At 42.4% G+C, this 16,146-nt stretch overlaps 2 protein-coding genes across 2 annotated transcripts; one reads left to right on the forward strand and one right to left on the reverse strand.

Moving 5' to 3' along the window:
- The first annotated feature begins 2,175 nt into the window (after nucleotides 1-2,175).
- Nucleotides 2,176-7,355, forward strand: tbpl1 (TBP-like 1). Its single transcript, XM_079291348.1, has 8 exons — nucleotides 2,176-2,286; nucleotides 2,942-3,011; nucleotides 3,204-3,444; nucleotides 3,566-3,648; nucleotides 3,988-4,051; nucleotides 4,822-4,925; nucleotides 5,517-5,611; nucleotides 5,913-7,355. Exons 3-8 carry the CDS (start codon nucleotides 3,310-3,312, stop codon nucleotides 5,993-5,995), a joined length of 564 nt encoding a protein of 187 aa, XP_079147474.1. The 5' UTR covers nucleotides 2,176-2,286; nucleotides 2,942-3,011; nucleotides 3,204-3,309; the 3' UTR covers nucleotides 5,996-7,355.
- Nucleotides 7,356-8,146: 791 nt separating this feature from the next.
- Nucleotides 8,147-14,174, reverse strand: slc2a12 (solute carrier family 2 member 12; the record flags this gene model as incomplete). Its single annotated transcript, XM_079291206.1, has 5 exons — nucleotides 8,147-8,418; nucleotides 9,090-9,212; nucleotides 9,484-10,761; nucleotides 13,906-13,996; nucleotides 14,109-14,174. 5 exons carry the CDS (start codon nucleotides 14,172-14,174, stop codon nucleotides 8,282-8,284), a joined length of 1,695 nt encoding a protein of 564 aa, XP_079147332.1. The 3' UTR covers nucleotides 8,147-8,281.
- Between the last annotated feature and the right edge of the window lie 1,972 nt (nucleotides 14,175-16,146).

Below are 16,146 nucleotides of genomic sequence, written 5' to 3' on the forward strand. Positions count from 1 at the left end.
ATTGGCAGACTTAGATGATCACAAAGGCAATTTTGTGGCCACAGAATTTGGCCACAGTCAACAAGCACTTTGTTGGACAAATTACTTTTACTGAGTCAAAGTTAATTCTCTAGTTCATCAGTTTACAAAAAACATTATTAAAAAGCTCCTTCTGCACGCCATGGTGTAGAAAATGTGAGCTTTTCTTACCACAAATGTTGGATTGTTTTCCTCCCTTAATTAAAAAAGGGAAGCGGAAATGCATTTATATTTGTGAATGTAATCCCTTACAATATCAAATAGGCTAACAAATATTTTCACCAGGAGATATTTCATTAACTGATAAATAGTTACGCCTGCACATAGACGTGAACAGTAAACGCTGCCAGTAAGTTGCTTTAAAGTTGGTATTTTGCGTGGGACAATGAGGGTTGTCTTGGTGGAAAGAACATTATTTTGACATCATTTGTGGTAAGAAAAGCTCACATTTTCTACACCATGGCGTGCAGAAGGAGCTTTTTAATAATGTTTTTTGTAAACTGATGAACTAGTGAATTAACTTTGACTCAGTAAAAGTAATTTGTCCAACAAAGTGCTTGTTGACTGTGGCCAAATTCTGTGGCCACAAAATTGCCTTTGTGATCATCTAAGTCTGCCAATATTACACTTAACAAGCTTATGTTAACACCATTTCCAGATAACAATACGTGACTTTTGTTCCCCAGTGTTTATGGCGTATTGACATTTAAGCTATGTGGATTAGTACATCTCTGAGGAAAGTGAGCACATCTGGTCAGTAAATACTCCTCAGGGAATTCTGGACAGACTACAAAAGAGGAGAAGGAGTAAAGTTTGGAGGCAGTTGGGAATGTTTGTGTTATCAATAAGAGAGTTCACAGCCGCTCCCGTGGCTCATGAATGAATTTAGTGAATGGATGCTGTCCTGAGGTGTCTGCTCACTGTCACATCATACATTGATCGTGAATTTTAGGCAAACTGATCATAATAATAATCATGACTTCATGAGGTTTTGCGTTGATTATACTTTTCCTTGAGCTCATTTCACTCTACTTCATGTATAACACTGCATGAAGGTCAATCTGATAAGAATAACGCATAATCCTTATGAAATAAAGTTGCTTAAACTAAACACAGATGTAAATGTGTGCGTCTTAGTGTGCATTCAACGTGTGCACATTCGTATGTGTTTGTTTTCAAGTGTTAATATCCATGACTTATTGTTTGCTTATGCACATTGCCTCCTGAAACCCAGCTCTTCTGCTAAGACCACTGCAAACACTTCTCTCTCCTGGCCTGCGCCCAAACAAAACAGAAAAATAACTTCTTTATGATTCAGCCTTGTTATTATTGTTCTTCCTCCCTGGTTACCAAATTGTCTCTTTTCCCTCCCATGGAATCCTCCTGGGCTTCTCCTGGTGAAATATAGCCTTCTAATTGATGTCCATTCTGCGCAGGAGCCTTGTTCAGATGTCCCAAGATGTTTACGATAAAGGTTTAGATTTAGATCAGGTTAGGAAAGTCAGACCACTAGCAATGATGGTGTGCGTGTGTTTGTGTGTGTTGTAAGGCGGCTGACGCAGGGCGCAGGAGTATGTTTCCAGTTTGTTGGGCTGCACATCACTGGGGCAGCTTATTCCCAGGGGAACAATGCTCTTACTCTCATTAGGTCATAAGATGCGGCATGTAAACACACAGATGTGAGCACTTATGGTTTAATAGATGCAGATATGTCTAAGAATAAATAGACGGTCTGTCACTGTAACTACTCTGTGTGCGTGTGTCAAAGAGAGAGTGACTGAGGGAAAGTGAGAGATAAATCATTTTTCCATGCTTCTGGGAAATATATTTGTGTTTGTGTGCTTGCACGTGTGCGCATGTATATGCAAGTGTAACAATAGTTTTGATCTGAATTGTGGTTGACGAGCTAATGGCTATCTTGAAAGTTTTAACCATATATGACAGATGACACAGAAATAATGAATGAAGTCAAATGTTTGCTTTGAGGAGGAACCATATTATTAACCTATGGGTGAATCGAGGCCACATTTCCATTCATCTCTAGACCCCAAAAGGTGTGTTTTCTTCCGAACGTCTGGATGATCTGGATAGCTGCCACGACTTTCCGTGGCAGCTGGGCTTGCAACCGGAAGTGCCTCTACTAGCTGCCGCTGCCACGATTTGAGCCAGCTCCTACTGTGAAGGGGTCCGTCGGGAATTGTTGTTGTTTTTTTACCGTTGGCTGGGCTGTTTATGTCTCGGAGTTACAGCACTGAGATAGCTGATGAGGTAGCTTAAGAATTCAAGCAAACATTCAACATACACACATTTGCCATTTACACGCAAACCCACCTGGAAACAGTGGAAATACCTAGTCTCGAGTGTAACGTTAGACAGCTAGCCTGCTAGCTAGCTTAGCTAACAACTTTTCATTCATCAGCGTTAATGCTTGTGCACTTTCTTTGTTGCTAGCTAACTGATAGCTGTATTCGCAGGGGCAGTAGTGGGGTCTCGTTACTCTTTATGTTCAGTCGTTTATTTCAGTGAGATCGTCACGTTTCACGTTAGTCCACGTTGTGATGCTGAATTAGTTAGCGGTTGTTAGTTGACAGCCGGTTTGTTAGGCTAGCAAGAGCTGCTAGTTTAGCCTCAATTCCCTAAACAAGCTTCATCAATGCAACACTGTGATAAAAGCGATGCATCAGCTGCAATACACCTCACATCCTAGACGAAACTACGACGAGCTAAACCTTAAATATTAACATATTTAACGTCATGTTTTGACTCATAATTTGCCTTTATCTTGCTTGGTAATACTAGCTAGCTACAAAGCGCTAGGTAACGCATGGGGCTGTATCACCAGCGGGCAAGCTAACGTTAATACATGGCACAAATAGCGTAGAAGTACATAACAAATGTTTAAATGACTCCTGATGTGTTGCAGATGTCTGTGTGTTTCGAGTGTCTGGGCACCACATAGCTGGAGAATCGGATGAATTAGTGCTGCAACTAAGGTGACAATTAAGCCCGCTTCCTCAACATTTACTCATACCTGTGTGTTAGTTAATTGTCTCATGAAAACAATAAAAAAAACACGTATATATGAAAATAATAGATCAAGAAAAGGCTCAGGGACATGGCATTGCATGGTAGTTTTTGTAAATGTGTGTGAAACATATTGATCCTGGGCCTTTTGTCCCTTCCAGCTCAACTTGTCTCCCAGTCCGTCCGTGAAAAGATGATGGTGGCGTCGATGATACATGTGTGAGGAGAAAGCTCCTGTGGTCCTCTTGCTGCACCGCACACTTCCTCATGGATTCCAGCAATGACGAGGCACTTGATATCATCATCACCAATGTGGTGGCAACCTTCAGGACCAGGTGCCACCTCAACCTGCGCACCATTGCCTTAGAGGGAACCAATGTCATCTATAAGCCGGAAGGAGGGGTAAGGAAGCCAAAGACTGCTTTAGAGCTCACCTTTATTTTGACTCTGTACAGCTTTGCATGCGTTTATGAAATGGGTCATGGTGGCAGCGTTCACAATTCACCACTTTTTTATTTTTCAGAAAGTCCTGATGAAGCTTCGTAAGCCCAAAATAACGGCCTCAATCTGGTCCTCAGGGAAAATCATCTGCACCGGAGCAACAAGGTAAGATACTCTGCGCACGAAAAAACTCCATTAACTGACTCAAAGTGCGGAAATGTAGTTTGTGGCCTAGTCATTTTGTAGTAATGTTGCATAACATCAACTGCCAATAATGTAGAGGCGTTACCATCTGTTTTACCTGTCACAGAGACAATGTCGACATTACACATGAGTGCTAGTGATTATCATTTTCTAGCATATCAACCACCTCAAACAAACACTGGGATGCCTTTGGTTGTTGGTGCCCTGAACTCTAAAAGTTGCCAGGTACTATTTACGTGTACCTGGCATGCCAAACGATTGTTTTTCTGACTTTCACGCTATGTTCTTTTTTTTGTTCAGTGAGGATGACGCAAAGCGGGGTGCTCGCAGGTTAGCACGTGTTCTGCAGAAACTGGGTTTCAAGGTGAGCAAACCTTTTTTTTTAAAGGCATTAAAATGAATATGAATGCAGATAAAAAGCTTAATATCCGTTAAAGGTTCGCATTTCAGATTGTCCAGTTCAGGTTCAAGTCTTGCATGGCAATAGAAATTCAAACGAACTGTCATTTATGTTACAATTACACTTTATGTTCTTAAGTAAGTATGTCAGACATAATTTGTGGCGAAAGAAGATGCATTGTAGTATTTAGAGAGAAAGAAAAGCTTAGAAATGTTTTCATACTTCATTATATTTCAAACTTACGTAAAAATATGATTGTAATAATCTGTAAATATTGACTAAATTAAAAGGCCTATAATAAAGTATGTGGTGTGTCAGTAGATTTTGGGTGATGTTTTTGCAATCCCTGTATTATTCTCTTAGTTTTGGCTTAATTTGCCCGACGGTTAGTATAATAAGCGTCCTTTTGTACCATGGAGGCTTCGGCCTGAAAGCAGTTCTTTCATAAACACATAACACTGACTGCCTCACTACATTTCCTTTGAATTCTTATTTGGTTAAAAGGATTCATGCAACCAGAGGGGTGTACCACGAAGCGAGATTAGTGGGGTAGAGAGCCATGTTGAGGCTAAAGCCAGCGCTTTAGATCCGATGACTTTTCTTGACGACACAGATAGTCCATGAGACCAAGATTGAAAGACAAAGAGTTCTCCTTGAATGTGAAATTCTAAATACATTCACACGTGTGTGTGTGTGTCTGCTTGTGTGTGTGTGTGTTGTGTTGTGTTGTCCAGGTGAGGTTTTCAGCCTTCAAAGTGGTGAATGTCCTGGCAGTGTGCTCCATGCCGTTTGCAATCCAACTTATAGACTTTACAAAGAAAAACCGACCCATTGCCAGGTAATACAGTACTACACATCACCACCACAGCCATTCAAATCCTCACCATCCACATCTATTTACAAATGATTTATTATGCAGATTGTTCCTCCTGTGGCTGACTGGCTTTCTTAAGTTGGATGATGCTAATTTTGGTTCGTTAGTTTTGAGTTATACATGTTGATCTCGGAAGGAAAAAACAGACCACTGTCATAATTACCTCTTTGTATTTTTCATTTACCGGTACTTCCTGGCTCAGTTTAGCCTGAGACACCTCAATACATTTATTACAACGTTAATGGCATTTGCAAGTACAGGATGACCTCTAGTGGTCAGCACTTTTGGTACCATAATAAGTAGAAAGAAAAATGTGTTGTGTTGCTGTAGTCAGCCTCTGATTCACTTGTTTACGTGACTACATATCTATCTATCTATCTATCTATCTATCTATCTATCTATCTATCTATCTATCTATCTATATATATATATAGATATATATATATATATATATAGATAGATATATATCAACACTCTCAAAGCTGTGTATGTACTTGTTTTCTATGTGCTGAAAGCCTGAAGTGTACAATACTTAACCGTGTTTGTTTTTGTCAGTTATGAACCAGAGCTCCATCCTGCTGCCACGTACAGGATCAAACACATAAAGGCTACTGTACAGGTGTTCTCTACTGGCAGCATCACAGTTACAGGTACCTCTCACACCTACATGCAGACTAAACTCTCTCACCCTCATTCACGCACAGTTCGATGGCACTCCAGCTTATGGGATTGAGGTTGTGTTGTCGCAACGCACTTTTGTAGTCCGTTACAACCAGAAAAGCGGCTTGTAAATAACGCAATTCCTCAAGGCATTTCCCTCAGGGTGACATAGTTTATGCCTTCTGCTGTTCTGCATTTGTCTGTATATGGGGTTTATTGTTGTTGTTGTTTTTTGCTGTTAATTGTACTGAAAGCTTATTCTTATGCTTTCATCCCTATCGCATTGTTCAGGACCAAATGTGCAGAATGTGGCCACAGCTGTTGAGGAGATTTACCCACTGCTGTTCGAGGTTCAGAGACCCCGCTGCAAGTAAAAGACAAAGGAGGCATCGAAGGAAAGAGAAGGCATGACTGAGGAAGCACCTTATCCTTGGATTTACTCGCTTGATCGAAGCGGCAACAGCCACAAACCCGATCAACAGACTGTCACCTGGATTTTTAAAGAAAATGTCCACCAACCCCAGTTGGAGTCTTAAAATGTCCCTCTCACAAAAATGTATTGCTGTTGTGGATTGTGTGGCTCTTGGGATTTTAACAGCCTAAACCTGCAAGTACGTCTTTAAACGTCGTATCCTTCGGGGGAAACCGGTCTACCGAACTTGACACGACACTGAAGGTCGAGGCAGTTATTCGCTGTCGCTGGTAAATTGGCTGTTTTTATTTTTTTGCATGGACACAGAAAGACCATTTTTTTTAACAGCCTTCACCATCTCAATGCTTATCAGTTGTGATCATTGCGAAACATCAGTACCATAGGATAACACTAAGAAACCTCACCGTTAACCCTTTATACAAGACGACGTCACATCTGCCACTTTCTTCTGGAAGGCTCTCCGTCCATTGGCTCGTTTGTCGACGTGTCAATGCAAACGCAAGGCGTCCCCTGTGTTCCCCATAGTGCTGCCCAAAGAGGGACACAGCAGTCTAACCACAGACTAAGTCTTGACTGTTACACGTGGACTCTGAGTAAGAGCAGGTCCTTCTGCAGATGGACATATCCATAACTCACAATAGACATTCGTCTGATTTTAATTGTTGGTTTCCTTACTTAGTTAGTTCGGTTAGTTCACTGTAGATATGTTCTTGTTTCTCAACTGTGGCGTTGGATCAGAGTGCACACACATGATCTGATTTCATTTCTTAACAACAGTTTTAAAACACACGGTAAAGATGAAATATGTACAGATCAAGATCTCTGTCATAAATGTTTTGGAATGTCATGAAACTTTTTGAAACGAAACTGGTAATGTTTAAGTAAAGAACTCAAAATTACAAATGCAGCCATTCAGTGAAGTCAAACATGGCAGTTCATTCAGCACTGTCAAGAGGTTTGGCGGTACATTCATCTGAGTTTTTGAAGGAACATAACATATGCACAGTGTTGAAAGAGCCCATGCTTATAGTATTAGCTGGTACCTTAACAATAAAAATAAACCTTCATAGAATATAACTTTCCTAAACAGCAAAAAACAATGGTTAAGTGTTTTTAAATGTGAAAACCTAATGACAGGCAACGTAGATTTCTGTATTGGATCTGATGGAAAAGATTAAAAAAAGACTTGGACATGTTGTCTCCAGTATGTGGGATGGACTTTTTTGAACCAGTGTCAACTGAGCATTTGTGACATTTGTTCAGAATTTTGTATTTTGTATAAAAATAAAGGTTGATGATAGAACGCCACCACGGGACTACCGTTTTACTCTCATTGTCATCATGTCCTCATTGAAGCTCTTTCAATGACTATCCAAGCTTTTCAGTGTGACACAATAAAAAATACATTTCTACATTTTCCAACAAGAAGAAAAAGATGAGAACGTATCAAAGTACAGATTTAAAAATGTGCAATTTTAATTGTGAACAGGTCCACACACAAGTCATTCTTTCTTGCAGTAAACATCCCTCCTGTTAATCACCCAAGTATCATTTTGGCATCTCAGACACAAGTAACAGAGAAAATTGATTGCTTGTTCCCATAAAATGTAAAGGAAGAGACACTCGTGGCCTTTATCCATGTATCGGTCACCATGTAGATTGTGGTAGACAGTGTGTTCTGCAGCATGACTGGTTTGAGGCCTGTTAATGTTGTTACAATACATAAAACAGGGAGCAGCATATAAATATGTTAAAGGAAATCATTTGAAATCCAAAGAATGTTAAATACATTTGAAGTGATTAGCGTCTAATCGTTAACATCTTTGATTTTCCCCCCATGGTCCAAAAGAGTCAATCGTTGTGGTCCAGGCCACCTATTATAGCAGCAACGACCACAGAAGTGTTCTTGAGTACTTTGCCAGGTGTTAATATTTCCGTCTTTTTGACAGATTTCGTCACCGCGAAGCGTCGCAACTCGCAATTGTGCAAAATGCAGTCGTGAAACTACAGATGTGTAGACGAAGAGGTTGAAGAGGCCGTTGACCCACCCCACTGGATTTGGAAACTTAACAGGTGTGTAGTTGATATCAAAATGAAGGCTGAGGTGGGTGTGGTCTGAGCGAGGGCGTCGGATGTAAGGGGGTGGAAAGTTGGGGAAACACCCCCCCCCCCCCAAATCAGTTTGTTAGATACACTGACAACGTTAAGATCACGTGCAAGCTGCCATTTACTTCTGAGCCAGTTCTTTGGATATCTCCTCCAGCGTGCGACCTTTGGTCTCGGGGACGCAGAAGATGACGAACACCAGCAGAACAAAGCTCATGGCAGCGTAGAGGAACATCACGTTGGCCACACCAAGCTTTTCTGGAAAGACAACAGCAAAGGAATGTGTCGTTAAATGTCTGCGTAAAATGTTTTACGTGCTGTGACCTCGCCTCCTCATTAGTATGCATAGTTGGCTCGATTGGCGACAGATGTTTTCATGAAGTTTAGAGGTACTTCACAAATAAGAAAGATTGGCAAATCAGGTCAAGCCTTGACTGTTCTCGGGGTCTTCCTATTTTGCTAATCCTATACAGTATATCGTATACTTTGCAGTATTATGGCTCCACAACAGGTGACCAGTGAGACTGACGAGCAGGAGGAAAAAAGGTGAGACACACCTTTTTTCTTCAGAGAGCATACCAATAAAACCGGTTTTAGTCATGAGTCATGAAGTCAGCAAATGAATTTTTACATGAGATTTCTTAAAACAGTTTGGAAAGTATTGACTCGTGCAGCCACAAACCTTTCACTAGCACTACTCCAGCGTTTGCTAGATTCCTCTTTCTTTGCCTGTTCATGACAACATGTGGAAATACAAACTGAAGAGCACAAAGCTGTGCAGCGGTTCAAATGTTTGTTCACCTGCAATTATCGTCTGCAGAACAGAAACGGATCTACTGGTGAATATCAGAGACAGTTTCAGTCAAATTAACTTGAACCTACAGTTGTTAAATATAACTAAAATCACGCACACACACACACACACACACCTGTAATTGTGAGGAAGGTCATGGAGATGAGCAGGTTAGTGGCCCAGTTTACAGCCGACACCACAGAAACAGCTCTGCCTCTGACTCCCATTGGAAAGATCTCACTGAGCACCACGTACACCACTGGAAAGAAAACACACAGACACAGATTCAAGATGTAAGTGAACATGGTTAATAAGGCATAAATACAAATAACTTGATCCAGAATAGAATTGTAGAATTTTGATATTTGACAATTGTGTGTGGGGAGTGGAAGGCTTTTACATCCACACTTCTTTATCTGGGAAACTGGAGCGTTTCAACGTATATATGTATGTATGTATGATATGTTTATGCATGTATGATAGCTATTGCTGTACTTTGTACTAAACACGCTGATTGGTTTGGTGCTTACTTGGCCCGAGGCTAATGGAGAAGGCTGCCACATACACCAGCAAGCTGATCAGTGACGCCCACTTCAGTAAGGAGGACCCTCCTCCCGACTCCCCAACCCCATCATCTGCTCTGGTAGTCCGCTGTGACTCCTCGCTGCTCCACTGGTCGGGGAGGTCAGTTAAAAGAATGTCACTGTTTGCCAAGTCTACGGAGGTTTCGTTTAAACCCCACGCTGTACGTGTGTGGTTTAATGCAGTGTGACTTGTGCACAGGCTGGTGAGGTTCGTGTGGCTTTGGTGCGTTAACGCACCGAGTGCAACCAGCGACACTCCCATTGCGACAGCGCCCCCGCACAGAAAGCTCTTGGTTCCCACGCTGTCGACCAGCAACACGGCTGGGATGGTGCCAACTACCTTGACCACTCCGAACCCCGTGGAGGCCAAGGTTGCGGCGGCGTCGCTGTCGAAGCCCACACTGCGGAGAAGCGGTGACGCGTAGGAGAGGATGTTGGGCTGACCGGTAGCCTGCTGGAGGAAGACTAAGACCACACCTGTGAGCAGTCGGGAGCGCAAGTTGGCCTTGGTACTGAACAACTCCCAGAAACTATGCTCTGATTCCTCTTTAATTCCTGTCCTGATGTCTAAGAGCTCCTTTTCCACATGCTCCTGGACCCCGCCTCTCATTCGGGCCAGCACTGTCCTGGCCTTCTCCACTTTACCCTGGGTGACCAGGAAGCGTGGGCTCGGTGGGAGGAACACAAGTACGCTGATCTGCAGCAGCGCCGGGGGGATTACCAGCCCGAACGTATACGCCCAGCCATTGGGCAGAGTAGCGAAGGCGTAACTACAGCCGAATCCCAGCATCACACCCACAACCAACATCAACTCGTACAGCGTCACCAGCAGGCCCCTCCTCTCCGTCGGTGAGATCTCCGCAATGTACAGACACGCCCCTGTCCCCGACAGCGCCGTTCCCATGCCGACTATCACCCGGCCCAGTGTCAGCGCGATGAGCGAGCTGGCCGCGATGAGCACGATGCTCCCGCCGACCACCAGGGCCGCGCTCAGGAGCAGAGAGCAGCGCCGGCCGTAGCGGTCCAATATGGGACCTCCAGCCAGGCAGATGATGAGGGCGCCGAGCAGGGGGGAGCTGACCAGCAGTTCTTGTTCTCGGCAGGAGAGGCGGAGGAGGCCCCGCAGCTGCAGCAGGACTCCAGAGGTCAGGCCCATTTCATAGCCCAGCATCAGGCCGCTCAGAGAGGCCGCTCCAGCCGCCACCAGCACCAGCCAGCTGCTGCCTGGAGAGAGGCAAGAGGGCGAGTCAGACGATGTGAGATAACAAGTCGTGGTTACAGCACCTTTCTAGTTATATGCTTATCTTATTCATGATCCTTTTGGGGAAGTGTCTTTGGAGGGAGGCCTGAAGGGAAGGGCTGTCAGGGCTGTAAAAACATATTGTAATTCATTTGTAGGAACTGTGTGTCATAACCTTTTGGCAGAGTCACAGCTTTTTCTCCCTCCCCCCCCCCCAACCTAGAAGTCACTTTAAAAGTGCTGACTGTGCGGAATTAGAGGTCAGACGTTCACAAGAAGAATGCTGAGGCAGTCTTGTAAGTCATTGAGTGAATGAGCGGCTGAAGCCGACACGTTTTATCTTGAATGCATCACAGTGAGCTCACAGACGTTCCTTATCATCAGAGAGATAGGAAAGAAAAAAGTCTGAATGGAGCAAAACTGATGAGCTTAGCATGTACACACACACACATATATATATTATATTATTATATATTAACTGTTGTAATATGCATGGCCTTTTGATATTCATATGTCATAAACTTCATAATAGATCATTGTACTTGTTTTGCTATATTGCTGAAGTACAGCTTCGAACAAAGGAGACTTCACTTGAATTATGGTTATTGTTTAAACCTGCTACGTCTGTGGACTCTATTTAATTTCAATTGTCCTAATGATCCTGCAAGTGAGACTTTTTAAAATGTTGTTTGAATGTAACTCTCATGCGAGAAAAACAGAGATGCGGCTGCAAACTGCGGGGTCCTATACAGTCATTTGCTTTGACTGTTGCACTTCATACCCCTCTCTCAATCCTTTTCCACAACAAACATTATGGCAATATTGAACATGTTCGACTGTACTCTCTTGTATTGAGACTTCCGGCTGCCGTGTCATTGAGTTACATTTCTATTTGGGGTTTCTTCCTGAAACATTTAACACCAGAGAGCATCTTGGGATCAAATCGGACCAGGGGCGTAAAAAGTGGTGGGGGTCAATGGCACCTTCCCCACTGTCTACTAGTGGTGTCACGGATCACGGATCACGGATCGATCGGTGATCCGTTCGGATCACCCCTCACGGTTCGGATCACTCGTGAACCGCGGATCAATCGAGTGTTTTTATTTTTTTTTTTGTGTAATCATCATAGTGTGTAAAGTTATACTGTATATCAATACAGAGTGTCAGTGAACAGATATAAAGCAGTAGTGTGTTCACGTGAACGGAGCAGATTAGAAGCATTTAACGGTGAAGTCATGGCGAGCGGAAGTCGCAAGTTTGGGAACATTTTGTCTTCCCTGTAACGTATAATGACGGATGAGGGTGGTGGACGAAACCGTTACGGTATGTAGGCGTTATTTAAAGAGAGAGACACACGACAACGGCAAAACATCGGGCATGTCAGCGACGGGGGACACTCCGGTGTAGAAAACAAAGGATTTCTAAATCTGGTTAAAGTGCTTGAGCCACGCTACGACGTCCACTCACGCACCCACTTCAGTGTGAAGCTGTTCCAGGCCTCTATGAGAAGGAAAAGACTGCAGAGACTGCTTTCACCACGGCGGTGCTGTAGACACACCAGTGCTGTAGACACGCCCCCTCTGCGAGAGTCACACGCACACCTGGTTCAGGTGCTGTAGACACGCCCCCTCTCTGCGAGAGTCACACGCACACCTGGTTCAGGTGCTGTAGACACGCCCCCTCTGTGAGCGTCACACAGACACACATCTGGTTCAGGTGCTGACAGAAGCAGTAGAGTGGAAGCTAGACAGGCCCAATAATATTCCAGTCACCACAGAAAGGTCGACCCTCTCCCCAGACAATGGAGATATTCTCATCTTTTTGAAAATAATGTCACAGTAATGTAACATTGTTGTGTATTTGAATGGCATAACCTGACAGGAAGTAAACACAGACCCAAGTTGTTGCTGAGCAGTTAAGTTCAGTGTAAACAGTGGAAGCTAGCTCACTGGCTGTTTCTTTCTTTCAATATTGATGAAAGGACGAGGATATCAACATACCTCATGTTGCATTTACTTAACAGAATTCTTGAATGTATTATTTTAATTTATTTATTTCATTTTGTTTCAAATTGGACATCTTCAATATTTTTGTTTTCATGTAAGACTATAGCCCAAAGTTCTTTTCTTTGTTGATCCGAAAAATGATCCGAACCGTGACTCCTGAACCGTGATCCGAACCGAACCGTGAGGTTTGTGATCCGTTACACCCCCACTGTCTACCCTCCTACTTTCGGTGCCCTTGCTCGGACCACACCCATCTTCAAACTCAGCTTCATTTGGATCTCAGCGACACATCTGTAAAGTTTCGAGACTGCATCTTGCACGGTCGGGATGCTATCGCGGTGACAAAGTCTGTGCATAGACAGACAACTGCCAAAGTACTCAAAACCGCCTCTATTTCCAATTGAACTTAACTAATTAACTTGTTGTGCAACACTTTTAATTTATGTTCTGCCACCAAACAGCTAGGGCTGAACCATATCCTACTTTTTCACTCCTGATAGCAATACCCAGTATTGTCAGTTTAAATCCTGTTCACAATTATTGTTTGTAATATTTCCGGCGTGTATCCAGGATGCATTGGCTGGAAAAAAACCCAGAAACTATGCTCCGATTCCTCTCTTGAGTCCTGTCCAGATGCCTACGAGCTCCTCTTCCACATGCTCCATTTAGTCCGTGCAATATATTTAATCTGTGCCCGTTGACAAGTTGTTTGTGATGAGTGCATGTGACATATTTGGTATAACGCCAGCAAGGTTAGAGTGACCCGAGACACAAGGCATATAAAAAGTTATCAACAATTGTTTGGCTTCATCATTAATCAGTGTTTAAGAAACAGCAAACTACGTTCTAGTTATAGTCGAATGATCTGTTGCAAGATCTGGTATACTGATTTATCTGGATAACTTTGCACGGGACTTGCTTTTTACATCAGTCCAAGTTACCGATTTCAGGGAGTGCACGCTGTAGGGATATATATATATATATATATATATATATATATATATATATATATATATATATATATATATATATATATATATAGGGTGTAGACTTGTATCCACCTCAAAAAAAGCATGATCCTTTATCTGATAAAAAAAATGATACTGCCCTCTTTTTGTGTACCTGTGCTTCTTTGTTGCTCCAGGTTCTGGGTGTCAGAGGGTTTAGAAGTCAAAATATTGGTCTCACTGTTGGGGTCCATTGTCAACCACCTCTACCAGTAGACCTTGATAAAAACAGATACAAGCCAACACATTAAAACAAAGAGACATCATTAATTATGCAGAGTAAAAAAACGTTGGTCGAAATCATAAACTAAAAAAAACGTTGTCAGTGTACATGCAGGAGCCCATCGGCAGAAACAGCTGGGCACTTCCCCACAGCAGCAGCATCTTATGGTTGTCATAATTGATATATGTATATGTAATGACTACTGAATGAGACTTCATTTTCTGTGTTTTTGTTTTCTGTCCACGACTTGAGCTAAAATGTTGCAAGGCCAGAAAGCAAAGACCACCAAGGAAAACCAAATGTAGCAGCACTTTCTAACACAATCAATCACTTCAAATATGGGACTTGTCCCCTATTTCATGTGACACTTGCCTCATGACAGGTTTCATTTCAGGCAACGTATTAACAAATGTGACACTTCCCTACCTGACAACCCAGCGGTGTTTCTGTTCTTATCTTAATTTCGTGTGTGTCGGTCATTCGGTTCTACCCCGGAACTTTCTCGCTCTTACCTCTACTCCCAACTCTTCTTTCTCTCGCGTCGGCGCAGCACGTAACGTGTTTTGCTGAAGCACTTGTTTAGCCCCGCCCACGTCTGCCCAAACCACCAATAGGAAACGTGTATTAAGTCTCGAAACGCCTAGCATAGATCCTTGTTGGTTCAAACGTGTCACGCAGACACTATGTGTTGTTCAATGCATTTGTAATGCAACAGTGTGGCTAATATGTCTCCTTTGTGCTACATTATGAAGAGACTAGTTACTGGCGATACGCATATCTTTCTCTGTGCTGTTTTTTACAGCTTACAGTCGTCGTTAGAAAGGATTATGAAGCGTTTGTTTTCTTTTTCTGCAGTGATCATCACTTTAAAGTAACCAGTGATAGAAAACACCTGCATCAATCATGGTCTTTCTCTCATACTGCATGTGAAAACAAACAGGGTGGCCACCTGCTGTTTTGCTCGGTTCCCATGTCCTGTTTCTATGAATGCTGCAGCACTGAGCTGTCACACCTGCCCTGCAGCTTCACAGATGACAGAATGTATCCTTAAGTGCATAATACTCTGTGTTTGGCCCGCCTTTCTGGAAATGTATTTCGAGATTCAGACATGACCTATAGTGACCTGTTTTTGATCTGTCATTTCATCCTCAGTTAACTTTACCAAAGGCAGGTTTGTGTAGGTGTGTGCTGTGTAATAAATCAGTAACCAAGATAACTATGGGTGGCCTACTTGTTGTAATGGTCATTAATATGTCAGCAAATTATCTAGGTTTAGCCTTGCTTAAATACTATCTAGGAATGCTGTGTCTCAACAGGGACACGACTAAGCTGCACGAAGTCAAATAAACTTTGTGATGGCAAGGCTTCTTTTTCTTCTTCATTTAAGACAACGATCTACTCACTCAGCAAGAAAATAGTGGCAACATAATCAGCAGACACACATATTGATGGTATAAAAGGTCAAACTTGATTTGAAGTAGATAGATCGTTTAAGTTTAGGCCGAACCACATTGTAAAAACACTCCATTACAAGTCGAACCAAGTATGTTTAAAATCACACTTGCCTCTGCAATGAAATATCCTGAAGAAAGCTATTTTAACTGATTGAAAGTGGGAGACAACTTGATAGAAAACGGGAGATAAGTTGTATGTTTTAATAAGCAGGCTTCATTACAAGTTAAGACACCAAGTAAAAAGTAAAGCAGTGCCATCTTGTGGAACTCCTGTTACCCCACATCGAGTGGTGTAGTACTCATGAACCAGATGCATCACCAAAATAAATACAATTTTAGAAAGTTAGATTATTAAATCAATATTCGCCAAGGACAATAAAGATAATTATTAACTGTGGTCACACTAGAGACACTTAATGCATCATATTTGACCGTAGCCTATGTTTTCTTTCGGATACTTATTCGATGTTTGAATTACACCGTGGCTTTTGGGGGACCCTTATTTTTTTGTTGACAGTTAACCAACTGTCATACAAAAAGTATTGCAGGAAAAATATAATTTAAAAACTCGTAGTATGGTATGTCAGAAAATATATCATAAAACGTCATAATATTTGATGTGGTAAAATATGTCATTACATTTCTTTAATTTTATGTCGTAAAAAAATGTCGTAAAATG

Source organism: Melanostigma gelatinosum (genome assembly GCF_949748355.1).
Source record: "Melanostigma gelatinosum genome assembly, chromosome: 19".
Lineage (NCBI taxonomy): Eukaryota > Metazoa > Chordata > Actinopteri > Perciformes > Zoarcidae > Melanostigma > Melanostigma gelatinosum.